General features: G+C 39.4%; 1 protein-coding gene across 10 annotated transcripts in view; it reads right to left on the bottom strand.

Moving 5' to 3' along the window:
- dctn1b (dynactin 1b) overlaps positions 1-19,728 on the bottom strand; it is a 35,773-nt gene that overhangs the window by 13,431 nt on the left and 2,614 nt on the right. For 3 of the 10 annotated variants that reach the window (XM_055057385.1, XM_055057383.1, XM_055057382.1), the window contains exons 1-8: positions 17,743-18,155; positions 12,738-12,989; positions 11,910-11,985; positions 11,007-11,038; positions 9,301-9,321; positions 4,811-4,828; positions 2,531-2,551; positions 1,098-1,268 (exon numbers count right to left, since the gene is read on the bottom strand). In XM_055057385.1, coding sequence (XP_054913360.1) covers positions 1,098-1,268; positions 2,531-2,551; positions 4,811-4,828; positions 9,301-9,321; positions 11,007-11,038; positions 11,910-11,985; positions 12,738-12,989; positions 17,743-17,775 — 624 coding nt within the window. In that variant the 5' untranslated portion in view covers positions 17,776-18,155. Of the gene's footprint in view, positions 1-1,097; positions 1,269-2,530; positions 2,552-4,810; positions 5,849-9,300; positions 9,322-11,006; positions 11,039-11,909; positions 11,986-12,737; positions 12,990-17,742; positions 18,159-19,728 lie in introns of those variants that run through there. The other 7 variants (XM_055057389.1, XM_055057388.1, XM_055057391.1 and 4 more) reach the window with 6 other exon arrangements.

Genomic DNA, 19,728 nt, shown 5'->3' on the forward strand with positions numbered 1-19,728 from the left:
TTACTAAACTACATTTATTTCAGATTTTTAAAAAAATACTAAAAGTAGATTTCAACTGAAGATTTCACTTGCAAAAAATAAAAAAGAAATGGCAGTAACAATTTTCATCAGTTATTTATGACAAATGCCAGTGAGACTCTTACATCCCAGCAGAGGTTTTATTTTTTATTTTTTCCTCTCTTTTTGTTTTGATTCTGGCTGAACCTGCCAAAGTTGAAAGTAAATGTAGAAATTCATAAATGATTTGATAAAGAAAAAGGTCCCAAATATTGGATCAAAACAATTTCCAACTTATTTGATTACACAGTGTGACATAATTAGTGTTTTTATTATTTTCAATTATTATTTAATTGTCCACATTTAGTACAATCTCATTGTTTTACTAATTTTCATTTTTTTCATTCTGTTTTTAATATTTTTGTCACATTTTATTTCATTATTCATTTTGTCTATTTTTTTTCTTTTTCTGTATTCATTTCATGTTTTTTTATACTCTCACTTTTGTTTTTAATCATAAAACCCTCCTATTTTTTTAAACTTTTTTTTGTTCTTTTTTCTTTTTACCTTCCACTCTTTGGGAAGAGGTAAAGTGGAAAATCATTTCTTGAAGTTGCACTGTGTATTTGCTCAAGCAACCTCTTTTGTGATACTATTTAGTTTAATGATGTGAAACATTCAAGTGACACAAAATAGTTCTTATGAATATTCTTTATTTCCATGAAAAAAAACTGAACTGACACATTAATGTGCAATTAATTAAATAAAGTCAGGGGAGAGGGTGTTATGCTGAAAACAGGTTTCTCTACTTTTTCCACCTTTTCATTCCTTCATGCATGAATCCCTAAAAATATTTTGGTAGCATTAAGAATGTATTCCCAGAAATGGGAGTCTTCTAATCTAAGTAACTTCATCGTAAAGTGTTTCACAACAACATAAACTGACAACTGAGTTCAAAACATGTAAGTTAAAAGGCCAAAGGCGTCATTTTCCTTCTCCCTCAGCAGGGAGGCTTTCAACAATGACTTTTGAATCTCTGCATATTTTGCTACTTTGTAAGCAACGTTTCAGGACGCAGCTTGCCTAACGTTGATCCTGACCTTGCTGGGGACGGGGGCCGGCGGGTTCCCAGGAGAGTGGAGGGTCGGGATGACTGGTGCAGCCAGCGGGGTCTGCGCCGGCGTGCTGGGCTCGCTGCTGCTCATCTCGCCGGCCGACGCCGAGCCGGACGCAGCCCCCTTTCCTCCGCCGCCCGCAGGTCGGCTGGGTTGCTGGGGGAACAGAGATCGATCCATAAACTACACACATGAATAAATAAAACAGAAACAACTTTGAAAAGAAATAAATATCAGTAGATCTAGATGAACCTGGTACAAAGGACTCTAGTGTTTCGGTATCTGAAGACTTGACTGCTTTTATTATCCTGGTTTTAATCAGCTACGTTTCATTAATCTTTTAGTAGAAGAGAAACATATTTTGTGATTTCTTTGGTTTTGGGCGGAAAAAAATGTCTGTTTCAAATATATCTTTAAAACTGTGGCAAGCACTGTTGCATGTAAATTCATTTCATTGGTTACTGACACAAAATATGATCAGAACCATAAAATAACTGAAGCATGAACACATTACTGATTCATCTTTCTAAAAAGTTGTTAGAGTCAACATGCTTATTAAACTGAAGATGCACCAAGTTTGTGATCGGAGTCAGCTGATATAATCAGTGAATGCATGCTACACACACTCAGGTTGTGGTACCAACACTCTTTAGTGCGGATGCTGACTCAGTATTGGTGAGGTGTTAAAAATGAAGTCAAAAGAAGCAGAGCAATGTAAAAAGCAAGGAACTGTACAATTGCTTCTTGTAATTGTAAAAGTGCAAGGGGAAAAAAAAGAGAGAGCAAGATTTTCACCTGATAACAAGAAGGCTGAAAGGTCCGCAGTAAAATTGCTCAGTTTTTTCTTTTTGAGCTTTTAATTTTGTATTTTTATCCATTGGAAATCGCTTGGAAAACTCAGAAATCAAATATAGACAGAGACTGCTGTGCTAACCATGCTAACTGCTACTATACCTTACTAATTTCTGTTTAAAATGTGAACCCTGTAGTTGTTTCAGCTTTGTTTTATGGCAATTGCCTTGATAATTCAAAAGAAAAATGGTGGGAACAAATTTGTCTGTTTTCTAGGGAACACGGATGGAGAATGCTTTTATAGCTATGCTAACAATGCTAGCCACAGCAACTGCTAAAGGCTGTTTCCAAAGAGGGTGTATGTATACCTACTAAATTCAACACAAATCTAATGCCTTAAATGTATTTCTGCAACTGAAAAATAATTAAGTTAAAATTTTAAATTGCTGTCTTCTTTCTGTATTTTCTTATAGTGTAATTTATAAAAATGTAAATGAACTACTTTTATTTTAATCTGTAAAAATGGTTAGAAATAATGTCCATAAAGTAAAACCAACAATCAGCCACTTAAATAATGGTGTCTGAGAGGACTTAGAGGGCTGACGGTGTTGAAGACTTGAGCTCACCTTGGGCCTTCTGGCCGTGGTCTGAGAAGCACAGGGAGGAGAAAGTAAAGGAAGCAGCGGAAGGTCAAAGGGCAGGAGAAGAAGGAATGGGAAGAAGGGAGGAAACAAACAGCCAGGGTTAGAGATTTAAGGCAAAATTCATTGTAATTGGGAAATCACAGAGAAAAAAAAAGGAAAAAAGGGTGGATGATAGCGATATGACCGATCTGTAGTGGAATATTTTCTACTTCTCTGATTGTAAAATTTCCTCCCATCCATCTCATTGACTATTCTTTTAATAAAAGCTCTTAGCTGCTCTGTTGTACCTCATGTCTTCCGCCCACATGACCAAAACCACGGGAACAACAACGCACTGTGACTGGTACGGTCACTTCCACATCAATGCCCACTTTGTGTCTCCATCCATCTCATCTGAGCCTGGATCTTTTATGCTGCATACACAATGCAGACATGATAAGATAATAGCTTGTTATCCCGATACATCACTTGTCGACATTGAGATGCCACACGAGACGGGCAGAGAAATCTGAAGAGTCCCCATAGCAAACCAGAGTCACTTTTCAGCCAAAAACGCTTCCTGAAACCCAGAAAGCCAAGCAAATAATGGTGATTTTTTTTTTTTTTTCCCCGCACTGGGCCTTAAATCGCTGCAGGGGAATTTTAGCCTGATCTTCTTTGCTGAATTGCTGTGATTTGGCCACTTTGGAGTATATTTGATCCTTTGACGTAGAGCTGATGGATCAGGAAATTCTGCTTCCATCAGTAGCAGCAAGTTAGCGAATACTACTTATTATATTATTATTATATTATGATATAAACATTTCATATCAATAATTGTAAATATCAATAAATATTGATTAGCATTGTGGCGAAAGCTGGAACTGCTGCTGCGCCAGTGACTCAACAGGTTGTTGCTAGGTAACCAAAGAGTGAGTGCGTTTGCTGATGCCACCAACCTTGCTTAGCTTGACAGGAGAGGTTGAGCAGCTAAAGCCTGTCCTCTGCCTACATCTCCCCGAACCCTGTGCGGTTCTGGATCGGAGTTCAGGGAATATTTGGAATATTCTGTCAAACGTACATATTGAGATTGATCAGGCGGATTTTGCAAAGATTTCTTGCCCAGTCTTAGTACATATGTTGGTTTGTACAAAGTTTTTTCCTTATGATAATAATAAATGAGATTATCATTTAAAAACTGCCTCTTCTATTTGCTCAAATTATCCGCTTAATTTGTTTCATGGTCTGAAACATTCAAATGCAGCAAAACAGGAAAAAGAGTGCAAATACTTTTATGATATTGTAAGTCTAAATTGATCATTGCAATCTACTTTTTCCTTTTGTTCACAGGGTTTCCCTCAGTATATTATTAGTCTGGTGGGCCCCCAGGCTAAGCATTACATATTTATTTAAGTCTTTCTAAAATGTTTGCATGTTTAAAGGCTTTAAAGTTGGTGTTCAGGTATTAATCTCCCAATCTTTTAGGGAGACATAATTATCTAGTGATATTATAAATTTCATGTCAACTTTTAACATTTTTTAACTAAAAAGACGACGGTCCGCTGGATGAATGACTGCCTTGGCACCCAGCCACCAGAGTTAGCAAGCCTTGGCACCCAGCCACCAGAGTTAGCAAGTTTTCTGAGGAAAACCTTGTCACATTTCTCCTCTTTTAATAAAACAAAATTACATGCACAGGCATTATGAAGTTCCTCTGCTTTTATCTTCTACTTCTTACTTTCCACCTTCTTTGTTTTTGGCTTTCTGCACACCCACCCCCAACTCTGCTTATAGCTTTAGGCATCATTATCACTTCGGCTCTTTATCGCTCCTTATTGGATTAGAGTGGGATCGTTCAGATGAACAGAGCCTGAGTAACGTAAACAGCTGCAGCCAATACCCAGTGAGAGCAACCAATCCAAAGCCATCACTACATTATCAGGATAAGCACAGAAATATGATTTAAAAACACGTTGTGTGCAAAGCGGAGCTGCTTAATAAGATGGAAGAAAATGAAATAAAAAGTTTTTACTGCAAGCTAAATGTAACACAATAATTTTAACGATGTAGACACATGCTTGAACACAAAAAAAACCTCTGCCATGTACTAAACAACAAGAACACAGCAGGAAGACTCTCCAATGACACTGAAAAACAAGAGAAAACTTCAAAGCATGATCTTCGTAAAATAATGGTATGACGGCAACAACGGCAACAACGACAGCAACGGCGACAACCCTACAGAAATTTTTTTTTAAAAAAGGATTATAGGAAGTTCTGTACCTTCCGGGTTGCAGGAGTCTGTCTCATCATATTTGAAGGAGGAGAAAACACACACACAAGAGACAGTCACCAAGAAACACGCTCAGAGGAAGGAGATTAAACAGGTCTACGGAGAAAAAGAGTTCAGGACAGACAGGCTGGAAGCCGAACAATCAGGACAGGCAGCGGCTCAGGCTGGGAAGCTGCAGTGGAGCAAACGGCCGTGACGATTTTATTCCCAGGCTCCCTGCCCTCCCCGCCTCGGTCCATCCCTTCCTCCCCACTGTCGTCCTTCTTTATGTCCTCTTTCTCGGTTTCTCTCATAATCCGTTAGCCGGAGCCCTCGGTCGATGCCTCCTCTGTGTTCTCGCCGCCGCTGTCGCCCCGGCTACACAAGAGATGCTTCTGCCTCCCTTAACCTGCCCTCTTCCTACCCCTTTCTCACCCCCCTTCCTCCCGGATTGTGATTTGTCAGCCCGGACCGATGCCGCGCGCCTGCATTACATCACTGTGTGCCCTCCCTGCCTCCTCGCTGCTCACCCACTCATCACCACCCCGACCAGAGACAGACAGACAGGGAGGGAGAGAAGGAGGGATGGGTGAGGCAGCAACTGGGGACAGACAGAGGCTGAGAGACAGAGGAGGGCGGCGCCGTGAATGGAAGTGTTGAGGTGGGGTGTAAAAATGAGCAGCAATGCTGATGCAAACCTCTCGTCTCCTAGCAACACTGGTAGACCCTCCAATGGGATTATTAAAATAAGGTTCACAAAGACCACAGGGGATTGCTGCAAGGGGGAGACAGGGGGAGTCACACCTGATGTGCTACATGGAGTCACTCCTGATTATCATTCATAAGACATTTCTCAATCTTCCTCAGATGACATATTTGAATATCACATCTGAAAAACAGGGCGATAAATCAACCTGTTGTTGGTAACAGAGAGTCTTGACAGGTGGTAAAATAAAATAAAAAAAAATGGTCTATCCACCTAAAGGCGTTCACTTTCTGCACTAACCGGGTGTTGCAATGTGAAACCTGCAACGTGAGCACAGACATTTCACTTCTGTCTGCCTCTAAGTCCAGACAGGATTTTTCTCTAACCTTTAAAAGTAAAAAAAAAAAAGAAAAAAACCTTCCTTACTTTTACCTTCAGACAGTTTGGTGACATTTAGCTTGTTACAGCCAGGTAGGAGCCTGTTGGTTTCCACACAAGGTCATCATTGTTGATTTTTAAAAATCATTTACCTGAAACATAATGAGCATTGTTTTTATTGGAGTAAAGGTCAGAGTGATGTGTAGCTGTATTCAGGATCAGATTTAAGTCTGGACTTTGGGCCATTCTACCACATGAATATGCTTTGATCTAGAATTGGACAACATGTCCAATCGCAGTTTTCATCACAGCATCAGTGTGTGGCGAACTGCAACTACAAAAGACAAGATTTGGAAGGATATTATATGTCAAATATCATGCAGTGATATCTCTGCATTTTCATATTTGGCCAGTTAGATGGACTGTAAAGCCTTGTTTCCATTGAGTGGTACAGCATGGGCCAATGTGGTTAGGTATGTTATTTTCTCTGGTTCCTCTGTAAAAGGGGCTCATGCAACCAACCCGCTCCACATCGTTCCTGGCCCTCCTTTAGCTGTAGCTCCAAAGGACATCGGCACAGTATGGTTAGGGTGGAGCTACTGGCGTCACAACACAATCCCTGGATGGAGGCATAGAAAAAAATAAATGCTTGGGACAAGGATGACATATACTAGTATGTCACATTTGTTGTTGTACCAGTATGTTATTAGACGCTTGGGTTTTACTCCGCCTGGCCAGTGAGAGTCCAACTGGTCGTGGAAACACTTTCGTGAATACTCCAGCGTATAAAGTAACCACTGTCTCCATTGTCAAGTCTCATTCTAGCCGGTTAATGTGTGGTTTGGTTCTAGCCAAGATGGGTGTAAGTTGGTTAATTCTCCCTTTCCCCCCAATTGGAGAATAGGCCCTAGTGCACCAACTAAATGCTGTACCGCTCAGTTGAAATTAGGCAAAACTGTCCTTAAAGGCCACAAGTGATGTATGTTCTTGTGGTAATATTGCATAGAATTGAATTTGTATATTTTTCTGACATTGTGTGTTCCTGATTTGATCTAATTGTGGCTTTGTCAGTAGGTTTTGGTTCTTTGTCCAACTGGAAGATGAACCAGTGCCACAGTCTCAAGTCTTTCTCAGTCTCTAACAGGTTTTCTTTCAGCATTGCCCTTTATTTAGCACCATGCATCTATGCATAGTATATATGACCAGCTTTTCTTTCTCTGTTTAGGTTAAGCAGCCTAAGAGTTTCTGACAGTATTTGTAAGGTATTTGATTTGTGTTGCTCTATTTCATAAACTAACAACAAGGTACTGTATATTGAGTTATGTGGTTGTAAGTGTGGTGAAAGGTGAAAAAGGGAAGGTCACCCATACCTATCAGCCCTGCTTTCACCCCAGAACGTGCAACAATTGTGGCAAAACGAGGTTGCAGTGTGGTATCGCCGATCTAAATGGTCATTTGAATCCTTTACAGCCCAAAGCGAGTTAAGTGACCACCATGATATCTCCCTCAGCTCCACTAATCTCCTCCTCTCTGCCAACATCTCAGCAGGAAGTTAGAGAGGAGTAAGAGGATTAATTTGGGACCAATACCCTGATTAGCTGCAAGCTTTGAACCTAAAGCACTGTCATAGAAAAAAACAAAAACAACTCTGTTTATGTGTATCATAACAGAGCAATCGAGGGAAATCTGTTCGGTTTAAATATTTAAAGTCTTTCTCTGAAAGCCATTTGCTTTCTCTCCACTCTGTGATTCAGGAGATGCTCTCAGAGTGATGGAGAGAGAGGCTGGAGGGCAGAAAGGAACGATGAGCTCAGATGTATCAGGTTTATGCCTGATACATCTGCTATATTGCCCAGGGGTCACTTGGTGCAAGACAGAAAGGGGATCAAATTACCACCATGTAAGCATTTGCAACACTTTACCAAACATCCTCAGCTGGTATGGGGTGTGTATGTCCACAAGATAAATGTCTCCTTTTCTCATCTGTAAAAAGGATGCATACGTCCAGCACTGCCTTGTGTGTTTCTGAAATGTCAGCTTTTCTCAGATTGAACAGAGGAGGTTCGTCGTTGGACGATGGTAAAGTTCAGCCTCCTGCATGCTACAAATGATCGAATACAGCAGGCCGACAGAAAATCTATGCTCCGCAGGTCTCTGCAGGCGGGGGGGCGTCTCGTTTCACCTCGGTCACACTCTGACATTTTCCGCTTGCTACGACGGAGGCACGTCCGTGCGTAGGAGTCAGAGGATGACGGTTAACGAGCCACAGTGATCTCACGGTGAGTCCAGAAAAAATAAATAAATAAAGGATGTAATCAGATTTTTAAAACTGCAAATTATATTAAATATTTCCAGCTTGTTATTTCTGAAGATATACATATCCTGACGGAGTACAAAAAAAAAAGCTGATCAGAGACTTTCTGCTTTGCGCCTGGTGTTCATATGTGCAGCAAACGTCTCTCATTAGCTTCTTGCAGCACCAACTGAACTTTCCACTTCCTGAAAGACTGCGAAGCGATGCAGAACTGAATTGTTTCTGGTTCAGGAAATTTGCTATCATAGATTTTAAGTTTTTCTTTTTTTTTTTACAAAAAGAGAAAAAAAAATTCTTTTGTAAGAAAAAAAGAAATTTTATTACTATAAAAATATAATTTGCAGTATGAACAGTGGGTTTCTGTGGCATTGAAGTCACAGGTTCGAAAGTCAACGAGAAACACGACTACGAGAGTCTGTATAGTCAGGAGCTACTACTACTTAACGTTCAGAGAGGATTCTGAAAGTTAAGACCTAAATTTAATCACAAATTTGTGCTAAGAATCAAAAATTAATGCGACAAATGTGACAAAATGTGATGAAGGTTAAAAGATATGTAAATTGAACTTAATTTGATAATAATATTATTCATCATTATTATCTTTACTTTTTTTAAAAGAAAACAGATTTTCTAGTCTAGTAATGTTTACAGATCTTATGCAAAAAGTGAGCTTAGCGAAACATTTTCTATTCACTATGAATAAAAACATGCAAAAATAGTCTGTGAAAACCGTCCTAATTTAAAATCAAATTTATACTACAAGGTCTGAAAATATTAAAAGTGAAGTATTCTGTATTTTTCTTTCGTCACACGTAAATATGCACAAGAAGCAGGCAGGAACAGAGCGCAGAGACGGAGCAAACATGCCGGACGGAGCTGAATGATTGCAGAGTGAGCTGGTGAGGTGGAGTGATCGGTTCAGGTGAACTCTCTTGAACAAACGCAGAGCGCCTCGCTACGAACAGCGGGGGCGGCGGAGCGGTGAGCTGCGAGGAATCGTGGGAATGATGCAGCGGCAAGGCCATTCAGAGCCACGGCTACGACGGCGACAGCGGCCATTATCATCACTGCAACAGTACAGAGTTTAGGGAAACATGCTGCACCTTTTTGGGCTTCAGTCCTCGCTGCGTGGTCCAAGGAGGGAGAGGAGGGAGTGGGGTTGGGCGGAGGGGTGAAGGTTAAAGGTCAAGAGAAAGACAGCGGCATGCAGGGGTTGACGGGAACGCGAGTGATTTTTGGTCATCTTCGGAGCACCGTAGACAGATGTACAAGTCGGTTAGTTGGTTTATTTTCTCATGAGTTGCACATGTGGCGTCTGACAAAAGTATTAACAATTATTAAACTTTACAACATTTCATCTTAATCACAAATTTTGATGTGTTTTATTTGGATTTTATGTGAAAGACCAGAACAGAGTAGAGAATGAAAGCAAAGAGAAACAAGACTTTCTACAAAAATAACCAAAATGTTACCAAGTATTTTTGGTATAGTTTCTAGTGCAAAATCTTACTTCACTTGAAATAAGACTAAACAAACATAGAAGTTACTTTTCAGCAAGAAGGAGCCAGTTTTGAGTCAATAATTCATTAATATTAGCAACAAAAAAAGTACTTGTTTCATTGTAGTTTTACTTATAACATGGGGAAAATGTCTTGCTTACAGCAAAATAATCTGCCAATGGAACTAGACTTTGATCAAAATTATGTCTTTAAAATCCCTCATTATGACTTCGCAACTCATAATTATTACTTTAAAACCCAATTATCAGAATAATGAATTTAAGCCTCATATGATTCAAAAACTCAGTTACGACTTTAAATTCAAGTCATAATTTATTACTTTAAAACTCAAAATTATGAATTTAATACCTGTGATTGGACTGTTGTTTATCTTTCGTGGCGGAAATGGGCCAAGATCACCCTGTGCCTCATGTTTACCGTGTCCACGGCGTTTCATGTGACAAAAGGAACTTTTTATAGCTTTGCTTGAGCATTTAAACTCTTTTTGCTCCATTTGCACATATAGGCACAGCAAAGCAGTATTCACTTGTGATGTGACTGCTGAAGGCAATTGTTTCCAGTGAATGGCACTTAACAGCTGGAAAAGGGACGGAAAATTGGAAAACTCTGCCTAACTTTTCTGCTCCTTCACAGTCACGCGGTGATTTGTGTCGGTCTGTCATTTGAAATTCTGGTAAAAGACGCTGTAGTTCGAGGTTTCAAAACGACAAAATGGAGTACAAAAGTTTTTGCAGGGCAGATTAAAAACAGAAATCAAAATGTGGCAAACAAGTTGTCCAAGTCAACAAAACGAGACCACCGATGTTGTAGCGTTACTTCAGTTGCTACTTAAAGATGAGACCTCAGTGCTGTGAAACTTCTTTTCAGGGAACTTTCATCAGATTTCTGAAAGACTAAGATAAGTAGCAAAATAGTCTGAGCTGAAAATGTCACATAAACTACATGTGAATAAATCATACACTGAAAACACGCTAATCTAAATCCCGGTCAGCATCAGATGTGATTTAATTTAAAGGAAATACCGCCCCCTGCTGGACCAAACATTAGACTCTGGACTCTAATGGATCAATGAAACTAAGCTGCATTGCTGGTTTCAGAAGCTTTTTGAAGTTTTTGATTTTCTGCATGAATGCAAAGTATCATTTAACAGGATAAGCTGCCAGTTATCAGATTGATGCTGAAGCATGCTGAAAAGTAATTTAATTTATAGTAAACAGAAACACAAGGTCACTTTTAGTGGCTTATCTATTGGACACAACTTATACCAGTGTGGATGACATTTGACCTACCAGTTTGGCAGACTTGGACGTCTCCAGAATCTCTGCAGAGATAAAAAAAAAAAAAAAAAAGAAACAAACAAAGACATATACTCAAATGGGAAATCGTTATTATTCAACTCTGCTTTACAAGTTGTAAAGTTTGCGCAAACAGCAAAAACAATAGAAACAATGCTGCAAACTCGACTCGCAAAAAGCACCGGACCACTAGGGGGAGTCAGCCACCAAAATAAGTGGCTCATTATTTAAGGAGATGTGGAAAAGAGAATGAAAAGGTATATCATTGTTCATGTCTGTTTCCAACATGCATTTTTTTTACAATCTTATAGAACAGCAACGTACTGACATAGGTAATATGACTTACTCCAGACTTCCCCTAGTGGCCCTGAGGATACCTGTTTGGCGACATGAGTTTGCAGTGTTTCATGCTTGTTGGTGTTTTTACTATTTTGCTTAATGTGATTTTTTTGTTTGTTTTAATTGTTTTGACTTTGTGAAGCCCTTTATAATCTATATGTGTGTGAATGATGAAAAAGATATAACATTTTAGTTATGTTTAGTATTTGTATTTTTTTTTCACGTTTGCTTCCACTTCATGTTGTTGCAGAATTTTGCCTGCAGTTTCAGTATCTTTTTTTAGATTTTTTTTTTTTCTGTTGATTGTTGGGTGTGGGGTTATCTATTTTCTGTGATTGTAACATTTTTTCTTTGCATGGTTTTTCTGCTGATTTTTAATTTATTTATTTTTTTCAGTTAGTGTTTTTGTAGTTTCAAAGAGTGTCAAATTAAAGTGCACTTTCGCCATTTTTGCATCCGTCGGACACTTTAGCAACCAGTCTCTGTAAACACTAAATGCAAATTTCGTCGGGAACCCGATGAACGTGTTCGACTTGCTTCACACATGCGAATGTTCACCTCGTTTGGGGACCCTGCCGGTGGTTGGCTCGGGGGTCTCCGGAGACGTGTCAGCGCCGTCGTCGACCAGCTGGATCTGAAACAGAGAGACAGAGAGCGCGAAGCAGTCAGTCATGTCTGAAAAAAACAGGCCGCTTTACAACGAGGCGTACGGATCCAACACCCTCATCAACCTCATGTTTCACCGACACAAAACAACAGAAGACTTTTATAATTAATGAAAAGCCTTTAAAATATTTAGCTCAACTGTTAAATACTGCAGGTATTTAGGATCGACTCTGAAAACACGCTGGAAATTGGCAGTCATTCGAAGATAAAGACAAAGCGACCAGATCAGCATTTTTTAATTGCAGCCTTGCATTATTATGTGATGACAAGAAGACACGTGTAAAACATCCTGAGCCAGGAATACCAATAAACTCGTGTTCAAGGGGAAGAAGAATCCCTGAACGCGTCAAACAGCTGAGCTGTTTTTTCTACAACTTGCTATGTTGCGGAAAAAAACTCCACTGAAACACCCCACATATCAGTGGAGGTGTATGTATATATTTGAGCCTTTTACATAAACTTCAGAGACAAAATATGCCAAAAACCCAAATAAAAACAAACCTGCAGCAATGGAGAACAGGGTCTTTCTGCAGAGGGAAATGTTCCCACCCACAGTAAGAGCCTGCAACTGAACCTAAACCATCCAAACACAACAGCAGGTGTAGGTGGGAAGGAACAACCTCGCTCCGGGTCACAGATGAATTTCTGCGGCACATCTTCTATATATTCTCAACTCCACACAAAGATGCTTCAAAGAGTGGTTTTGTTTTCCTGCATTACCTGCGACTGCCTGACGAAAATGCCGTAGTTCTCCTGGCAGGTGAAGTAGCGCTTGCCCTGCACCGTGCCGTCATTCTTGCCCTTGGGTTCGTCCAGGATGACGCCCACCCACTTCCCAGAGGCGAACAGCGTGTTCCCGATGTAGGCCACCGTGCCGCGCTGCCCCTTGCCGATCACCTCCACCAGGGAGCCCACCTTGGCGGGCCGCCCGCCCCCGTCCGAGCTCATCCTGCTGCTGCCGCTGCTGGTGGTCTGGGTGGGACAGGGGACAAGTAACATGCTTAGCTCACCTAAACGCATCACAGATGGTGACTGAAAACAACTTACGACGTCCCTTTGTGCTCCAAAAAGTTCACAAATTCAGGGTTTTTTTCCTGACTTTTCAGCTTTCTGCTCACATTGGTTGTGAACGTAATCTATTTCTGTTACTTCCAGCTGTTTTCTTTTAGGCTGTGTTGTTAAATCTACATCCCTGATTATGAATAACTGTTAAATATATTTTATGAAAGATGTTGAAAAGGAAGTGATTCTGCTTTGATTTTTTTTTTAGAACACTAAAAATAGATCATGTGTTGCAGCAGAGAGACAGCAGATAAAAGCTGGAATTAAAAATACAAGAACAAGAAACACACTTACAGTTCATTCAAATATATAGCGAACCAGAACTGCAACTAACGAGCAATCAATCAATCTATTTGTCAGATTATTGTAAAAAAAAAAAAAAAAAAAAAAAACTTGGTACATTCTGCAGATTTTTTATTTAGCAACTTTAAAAATTTTTTATGTAATATTAGAAATGCAATAAAAGATGCTAATAAAGACATTTTATTCCTATTTTTAATCAAAAAAAACAACTTTTACCTAAATTGCAATAAACAGCATTCCTTTAGTGAAATTGAACCAAGTGAAGCTAAAACTACGCTGCTTAAGGTTTGAGCAAAGGTCCAGCAATAAAATACAACAGCAATTTTTTAAGATATCTTAAAATTTCAAACATGTTTACACATTTCTGTACAATAAATGACCAATACAATATAATAAATAAATACAATACAATACAATAAATGATACAGTGTTTTTTGCTTGTGTACGGTATATGGCTGAGTTTGGTCAAATCTGAGAAGAGACAGAAAAAACAGACAAGATAAAAAACCTCCGAAAAACAGGAATACACTGATGTGAATATTTGGGCCGATACCAATAATAATATTGCTTTTGTAGCCAATATTTACCCATGTATATCCCCCTGAAATGTTGGCAAAGTGGAACATTTGCCAACATTTCTTCTCTGCTTCAGTAAAGCGTGCCACAATCTTGTGCTGAACTACCATTACTGTCACACAAGCAAATAAATATTGGATTGGTACCGATTTGCTGATATATTGTGCTATTGATGCCGATATATCATGCATCAAAAGCAAAATTTTATACTGTTTCTTTTACAGATGTCTGGATGAAAAAAAAAGTCAAACAACATCCTTGTCCTGATTCTGCAATTTTTTTTTAGGAACAGAAAAATGCTGCTGTGACTTCTTAATGTAGAGCTTGTTGATGAAGAGGAAAACACACATTGAACCAAACCTATCTTTGCTTTCACCAATTTTAGAAGGTAATAATGCTGCAAAACTCAATTAACTAGTGCGATGTCCAAGAACTGACGGTGAGTCAGCAGAACGGCACACACAGGAGAAGATTTTATTACCCTCCAAAGGAACATGATCGGACTCTCCTTGACCTTACCGTAAACACACACCGTCCAGGTAGCCTGTTTGACTTAAAGGTTAAACCAGCTAGAAAACCCACATATGAAGCAACTCATAACAAACAGCAGCAGCATAAAGGTCAGTCAACAAAACGAAACTAATGTGTCCAATTCATGTGGAGATTCTATAAGCTAACTCTCCTGAAACTTCTTTTAGTAGTTGATCACATCTTATTAATATATACCATGTATGAAGTCACTTGTTCTATAGTAAAACTATATGCTGTTTGTATAAAGCCTCTTTCTGATCAAAAGAGGTGTTTCCAAAACTTACACAGGCTGAAAAATCAAGCCAAGCCAACATTCAGAGCAGTAACATGCTAATAGTCAGTAGTGATACGTTAACTATATTTCCAAGCTACTTTGGCCTTTAGCAGCAACACACTGTTCTTGCTAATACCAACAGCAGCAACAACATGGTAGCCGATATAGCTAGCATGTCTGGAACTAGCCATATTGCCCATTAACAGCTGTGGCTAATGGCTGAAGCAGATGGCTGCTGTTGCTGCTAATGGCCCACAAAGCTAGCAAATGGCTGATATGGTCATGTAATGTTCCAATCACCTGGAAGTTAAATGGGGAAATAAAACTGAAAACTTGGCATTGCCATCTCAAAATGGTAGATTGAAAAGAGAAAAAATACATTTTAATGATAGATAATAAGTCTAGTAAAATCATTTTAAGGCCTCAGATGGAAACAAACTTTGCTGGATGATAAATGGTGCCAGAAGTTATTGTGCGATAAACAATACATACGCTCTCAAAACAACAATGAACAAGCAGTAATGGCAAAATAATGCAAGAACACATCCTCAAATATCCATCGACTTCTCATGAAGATTTAACACTGAAACGAGAAAACATTTCGAAATATCCAAACTTAATAAACAAAACAACAGAAACGACAAATAAAATTAATTATGAAGTAAATAAAATTGTCCTTCCAAAAAAAGGCTAGTTAGAATCTAAGCACCAGGCTGAAGACATTTATTGTCCAGTTTTTGGTAGAAACAGAGAGAAGAAACAATAAATCATGCAAGTGGAAATTATCAAACTCTTTTAAATTTATAATGTGATCGATTGACTTATTGTTTATTACAGTAGGCCTATTCATTAAAGAGCAGGTCGCTGGAAAAGTATACGTCAAGCTATTTTAACTCATTAAAAGGCTAAAAAAGGGGAATAAAGTAGTTGGGCTTAAATTTGGGGAGATTCTAAACCCAGAAGGAGGAGCCGGGATGAAGAAAAAGCAAGAAAAGAGTCAGCACTGCAATTCCAATTTTTCCTGATGCCGTGCAGCCCTATAATCTCAGGCATGCACGACATCAACTGCTTACATAAAAGCAAGCATTACTAAACCAAAAGCCAGTAAATAATTTAAACTCAGCATACAAATGCATATTTTAACTGGTTATATCCCATGAAGAGCCTCAACTTCACAGTTAAGAACTTGGAGATCTGACAAATAGTTGCAGTGAAACAACGCCAGAAAGTTTCAGCTGGTAAGGGTAGAGAATGAAAAATGATACACAAAACAAGGCATCGCTTTTAAAGGTTCATGCGGAATACCTTGAGGATATTTGTGCTTAAAAAGTGTTAATTTAAGTCGACCGTCAGTCATAAGTAGTTCTATAGTTTCGACCCGACAGCCACATGCTGGAGGAAGAGCACCTGAACAGGCCCTGCTGAATTATTTACTACCACTACACTCTTACAATGCGAGCCTAAAGTAAAATTGGAAGAACAAAACTTCTACATGAATCGTCTGCAAAGTGCATTTTATTACGCTACACAGAATTTATTTATATTAGAAAAAACTACATTTAAAACAAAAAACCTAGTACCTACTAGGGGTTGTCTAGATCCCATGTGGATATCGGAAATCGTTTTGATATCATCCAAAAAAACGACTATTGGATTATATTGGCCTGCATCCAAAATCTAAAATGGAAACACTCAGATCCAGGACTTAGTCTCTTCCGGGATTTAATCTGACCTCGCATTTCTATCGCTAGCATCCTGCATGCACACCCATTGGTGAAAGAGGCAGCAGGAAATGTTTTCAAGGTTCAGAGTATGATTTTATGGCATAATCAACTAACTCTGCCACTTTGAGTTGTTATAAAAAATGCTGCATGCATCAAACATGACTTTTAAGAAATTGTACTTCCTAATTTAATGCCTTGAAATTGGCCCTCTGTCTCTTTAAAACGCCTGCTCTTTCTGGAACTCTGTCTTCAGGAAGCCGGCACTGCTCCTCTATTAACCCTTTAAAAATGTTTTTACCAGCGTAAAAAACGCTGGAACTGAGAAGTAGCTCCTATAATGAGCTCAGCAGATGCTCAGTTCCACCAGGTGTTTGCTAATTGTTGCTGGCTAGTCTTAAGGAGCTGAGAGAGCGCCTCTGTGAGATGGAAGCTTAAAAACTGCAGCTCTGAGGAGGAGCTGCATCTCAAAGGCGGAGCTACGTCCCCCCGGGCGTTTTGCACAGCTGATTGGTTGCCAGGGAGATTCAAGAATTCTCAAACATGCATGAAAGAACCAAGGCAACAAGCCTGGTATGTTTTTGATGAGAGAACAAAATTACAAAATGATGAAAAGCTCAAAAAAGTTGACTTTACATAATATTTCCCTATAATGGGTCAGTTGTTCTCATACATATTATGGTTTGAGTAATATCACCAGATCCAACATTTTCTAACACTCCGCACTACAAAATAAGTAACAAAGGTTTGTTTGATTTGATTTGTGCTGATATCGCATCGTTCAATATCTGTATCGTATCAGAGGAAGTGAAAAAGTTGTATCAGGACACTCCTGATATCTACTCTGCTTTCCAATCTGAAGGATGCAGAGACTTATGTTTTTTCAGGAAATTTCTACTGATGTCATCCCTCCTTGTGACAGGGAAGCCAGCCTGACTCAGAGACGGATGACCGACAGGAAGTCTCCCAGGAATCTTGGATTTTGTGATTTGTTTGTTGTTTTTTTTATTAAAAATCTGAACTCATAAAAAATAAAATATTTTAACCCAGATAAATGCCTGTCATATACCGACAGAGAGTTGAGTCATAACAAAAGCAACAATGTTGAACCCCGGAGGGGCATCTGAGCCAAACAAAGAGGCGACAACTGATGCTGGAGAGCGGCACGGCTGAAATGGATTAGAACCCCCCCGTTCTACTGAAAGCAGGAGATGACACAGTGAAAACAGACAACTTCAATATTCAGCCAGGCACTCACCCGGGTGTATGTGCTCCTTCTGGTCTGTGACATGTTTACCGGTCGCTGAGCGTCCCCCCCTAAAAAACTGCCTGTCTTCACTGAAGGAGTGGGATAAAAATTAAGGAGAGCATCGGCTAGACGGAAGGTGGTGGTAGTAGTGAAGAGAGAGAGCGAGAGACACAGGGAGAGAGAGAGAGGAGGGGGATTCAGATTCAGAGATGCTGCTGGAGCATCTCTCCCTCTCTCTCTCTTTTCTGTTCTGTCTCCTCGCAAGGATCCCACCTTCCCTCACCACGTCCCAGGAAGTTTCCGAACCGATCCAGCCCTCAGATGATTTAAATGGCCAAGCCGAGAAAACGGGGGCAGAAGAAAAAAAAAAGAAGAAGAAGAAGTCAAAGCAGCCACGCTTGGTTCGGCTGTGAACGCATCAGCTGAGCGGCTTGCACTGCACTGTGTCAGTGTCTGCACTGGCTTCTGCAGGAGGGAGGGCGGCGTAGGCCCCGACAGAGTCGCCGGGTCTTAAAGCCTGCATGTTTGTTGTTTAAAAAAAATTTAAATAAAATTATTTATATTGATAATTTTGCCAGATTGCAACCTTAAACCATGTATGTCTTTTTATTTTGATCATTTTGGGGGGGGTGTGTGAACAAAATGTGAAAAGTGTGGTGTGTATTTACTTTCAGCGCCCTTTAATCTTTTTATCCTAAATAAAATCCAGCTATCTAGGAGTAACCAGATTAGTAAACAGAGTATTTAATCTCAGCAGAATTAAACTACACATTTAAGCTCTGACAAAAAAAACTTAAATATTGAGTCATATTCAAAATTGACTTCTTTTTTTTTACTTTACATTGTGTAATAATGTTTTCCTAATCAAAAACACACTAGCAATTTGGCCTTGATTCAGTCAAGTATGTTTGAGACATCCTGGACTCTCATGGTAACCATTCAAAGGTGAGTAAACACCTACTAATACAAGAAAAAGAAAGAAAAGGATCCAGGTCCTTCAGACGAGCAGCAGCAGCAATTAGCAAACACTTGGTTTGAGTAGGAGCTTCTTAAAGAGACAGAGGACGATTTCAAGGTGTCACATACAGCCGTGACCCCGCCTTCAACCCTTAGGTCATGAGATCAGTACTGATTTTGTTCTTATCAACTTTGACTGTAACTTCCCTGTATCTGCTGAAATGACCCTTTCCCACAGTATGATGCTGCCAATGCTGTTTTTCTCACTTAGTATAGTGAATTTAGCTTCCCACCACACATAGCATTTTGCATGCAGGCTAAAGACTAACAATACATACTATGCTTCCTTTTTTTTAAGTTGGAAAGTTTTCAAACAGCATTTAATGGATCACAAGATAAAAATAATTTTAAATAAATATATCGAAGTAAGGTTTAAATATGACAAAATGTGAAAAATAAAATAAAATATAGAGATTACGCTCATGCTAGCATAAAACAGGCCAATAAAGCACTTCCTACTAGGACATTTACCAAAGTTATGGCTATCCAACTAAAATAAATCCTCAACGCAGGAAAAAAAAACCCAAAAAGTGCATCGTATCTCTGTTTTCACTGCATTGCAGTCTTCAGCAAACCACTGCTAAAATTTAATTTCCTTTCTTTGCTGGCATAACCAACCAAAAACAAATAAAAATAAAATTCAACAACTAGCCTGAAAATACAGTTGAAAAACTGGCAGCAGGCATTTCTGAGCCTATTTGTTCTGAGTCTGTTTCAGTGTGCACTGAGCATCCAGGTGAGGCTTTGTATCGCAAGCACATTTCATTCAGACCCAGCCTGGTGATATTGTGGCCCTTCACAGAGCGAGGATTAACTCCCTTTTATCAGCAAACCCAAAGGCTGGAGCTTTTTTCTTCCAACTCAAATACCCTCTCTGTGCTTTGTTGTCATCTTTTTTTGCTGTGGAAGCAAATGCTGGAAGCTTACTGCTAAGTGTTAGCCACTGAGAACCATACGGGAAGAAAAAAAAAGTGCATT

Source organism: Poeciliopsis prolifica, unplaced genomic scaffold, assembly GCF_027474105.1.
Source record: "Poeciliopsis prolifica strain line A6 unplaced genomic scaffold, Auburn_PproV2 SCAFFOLD047, whole genome shotgun sequence".
Classification (NCBI taxonomy): domain Eukaryota; kingdom Metazoa; phylum Chordata; class Actinopteri; order Cyprinodontiformes; family Poeciliidae; genus Poeciliopsis; species Poeciliopsis prolifica.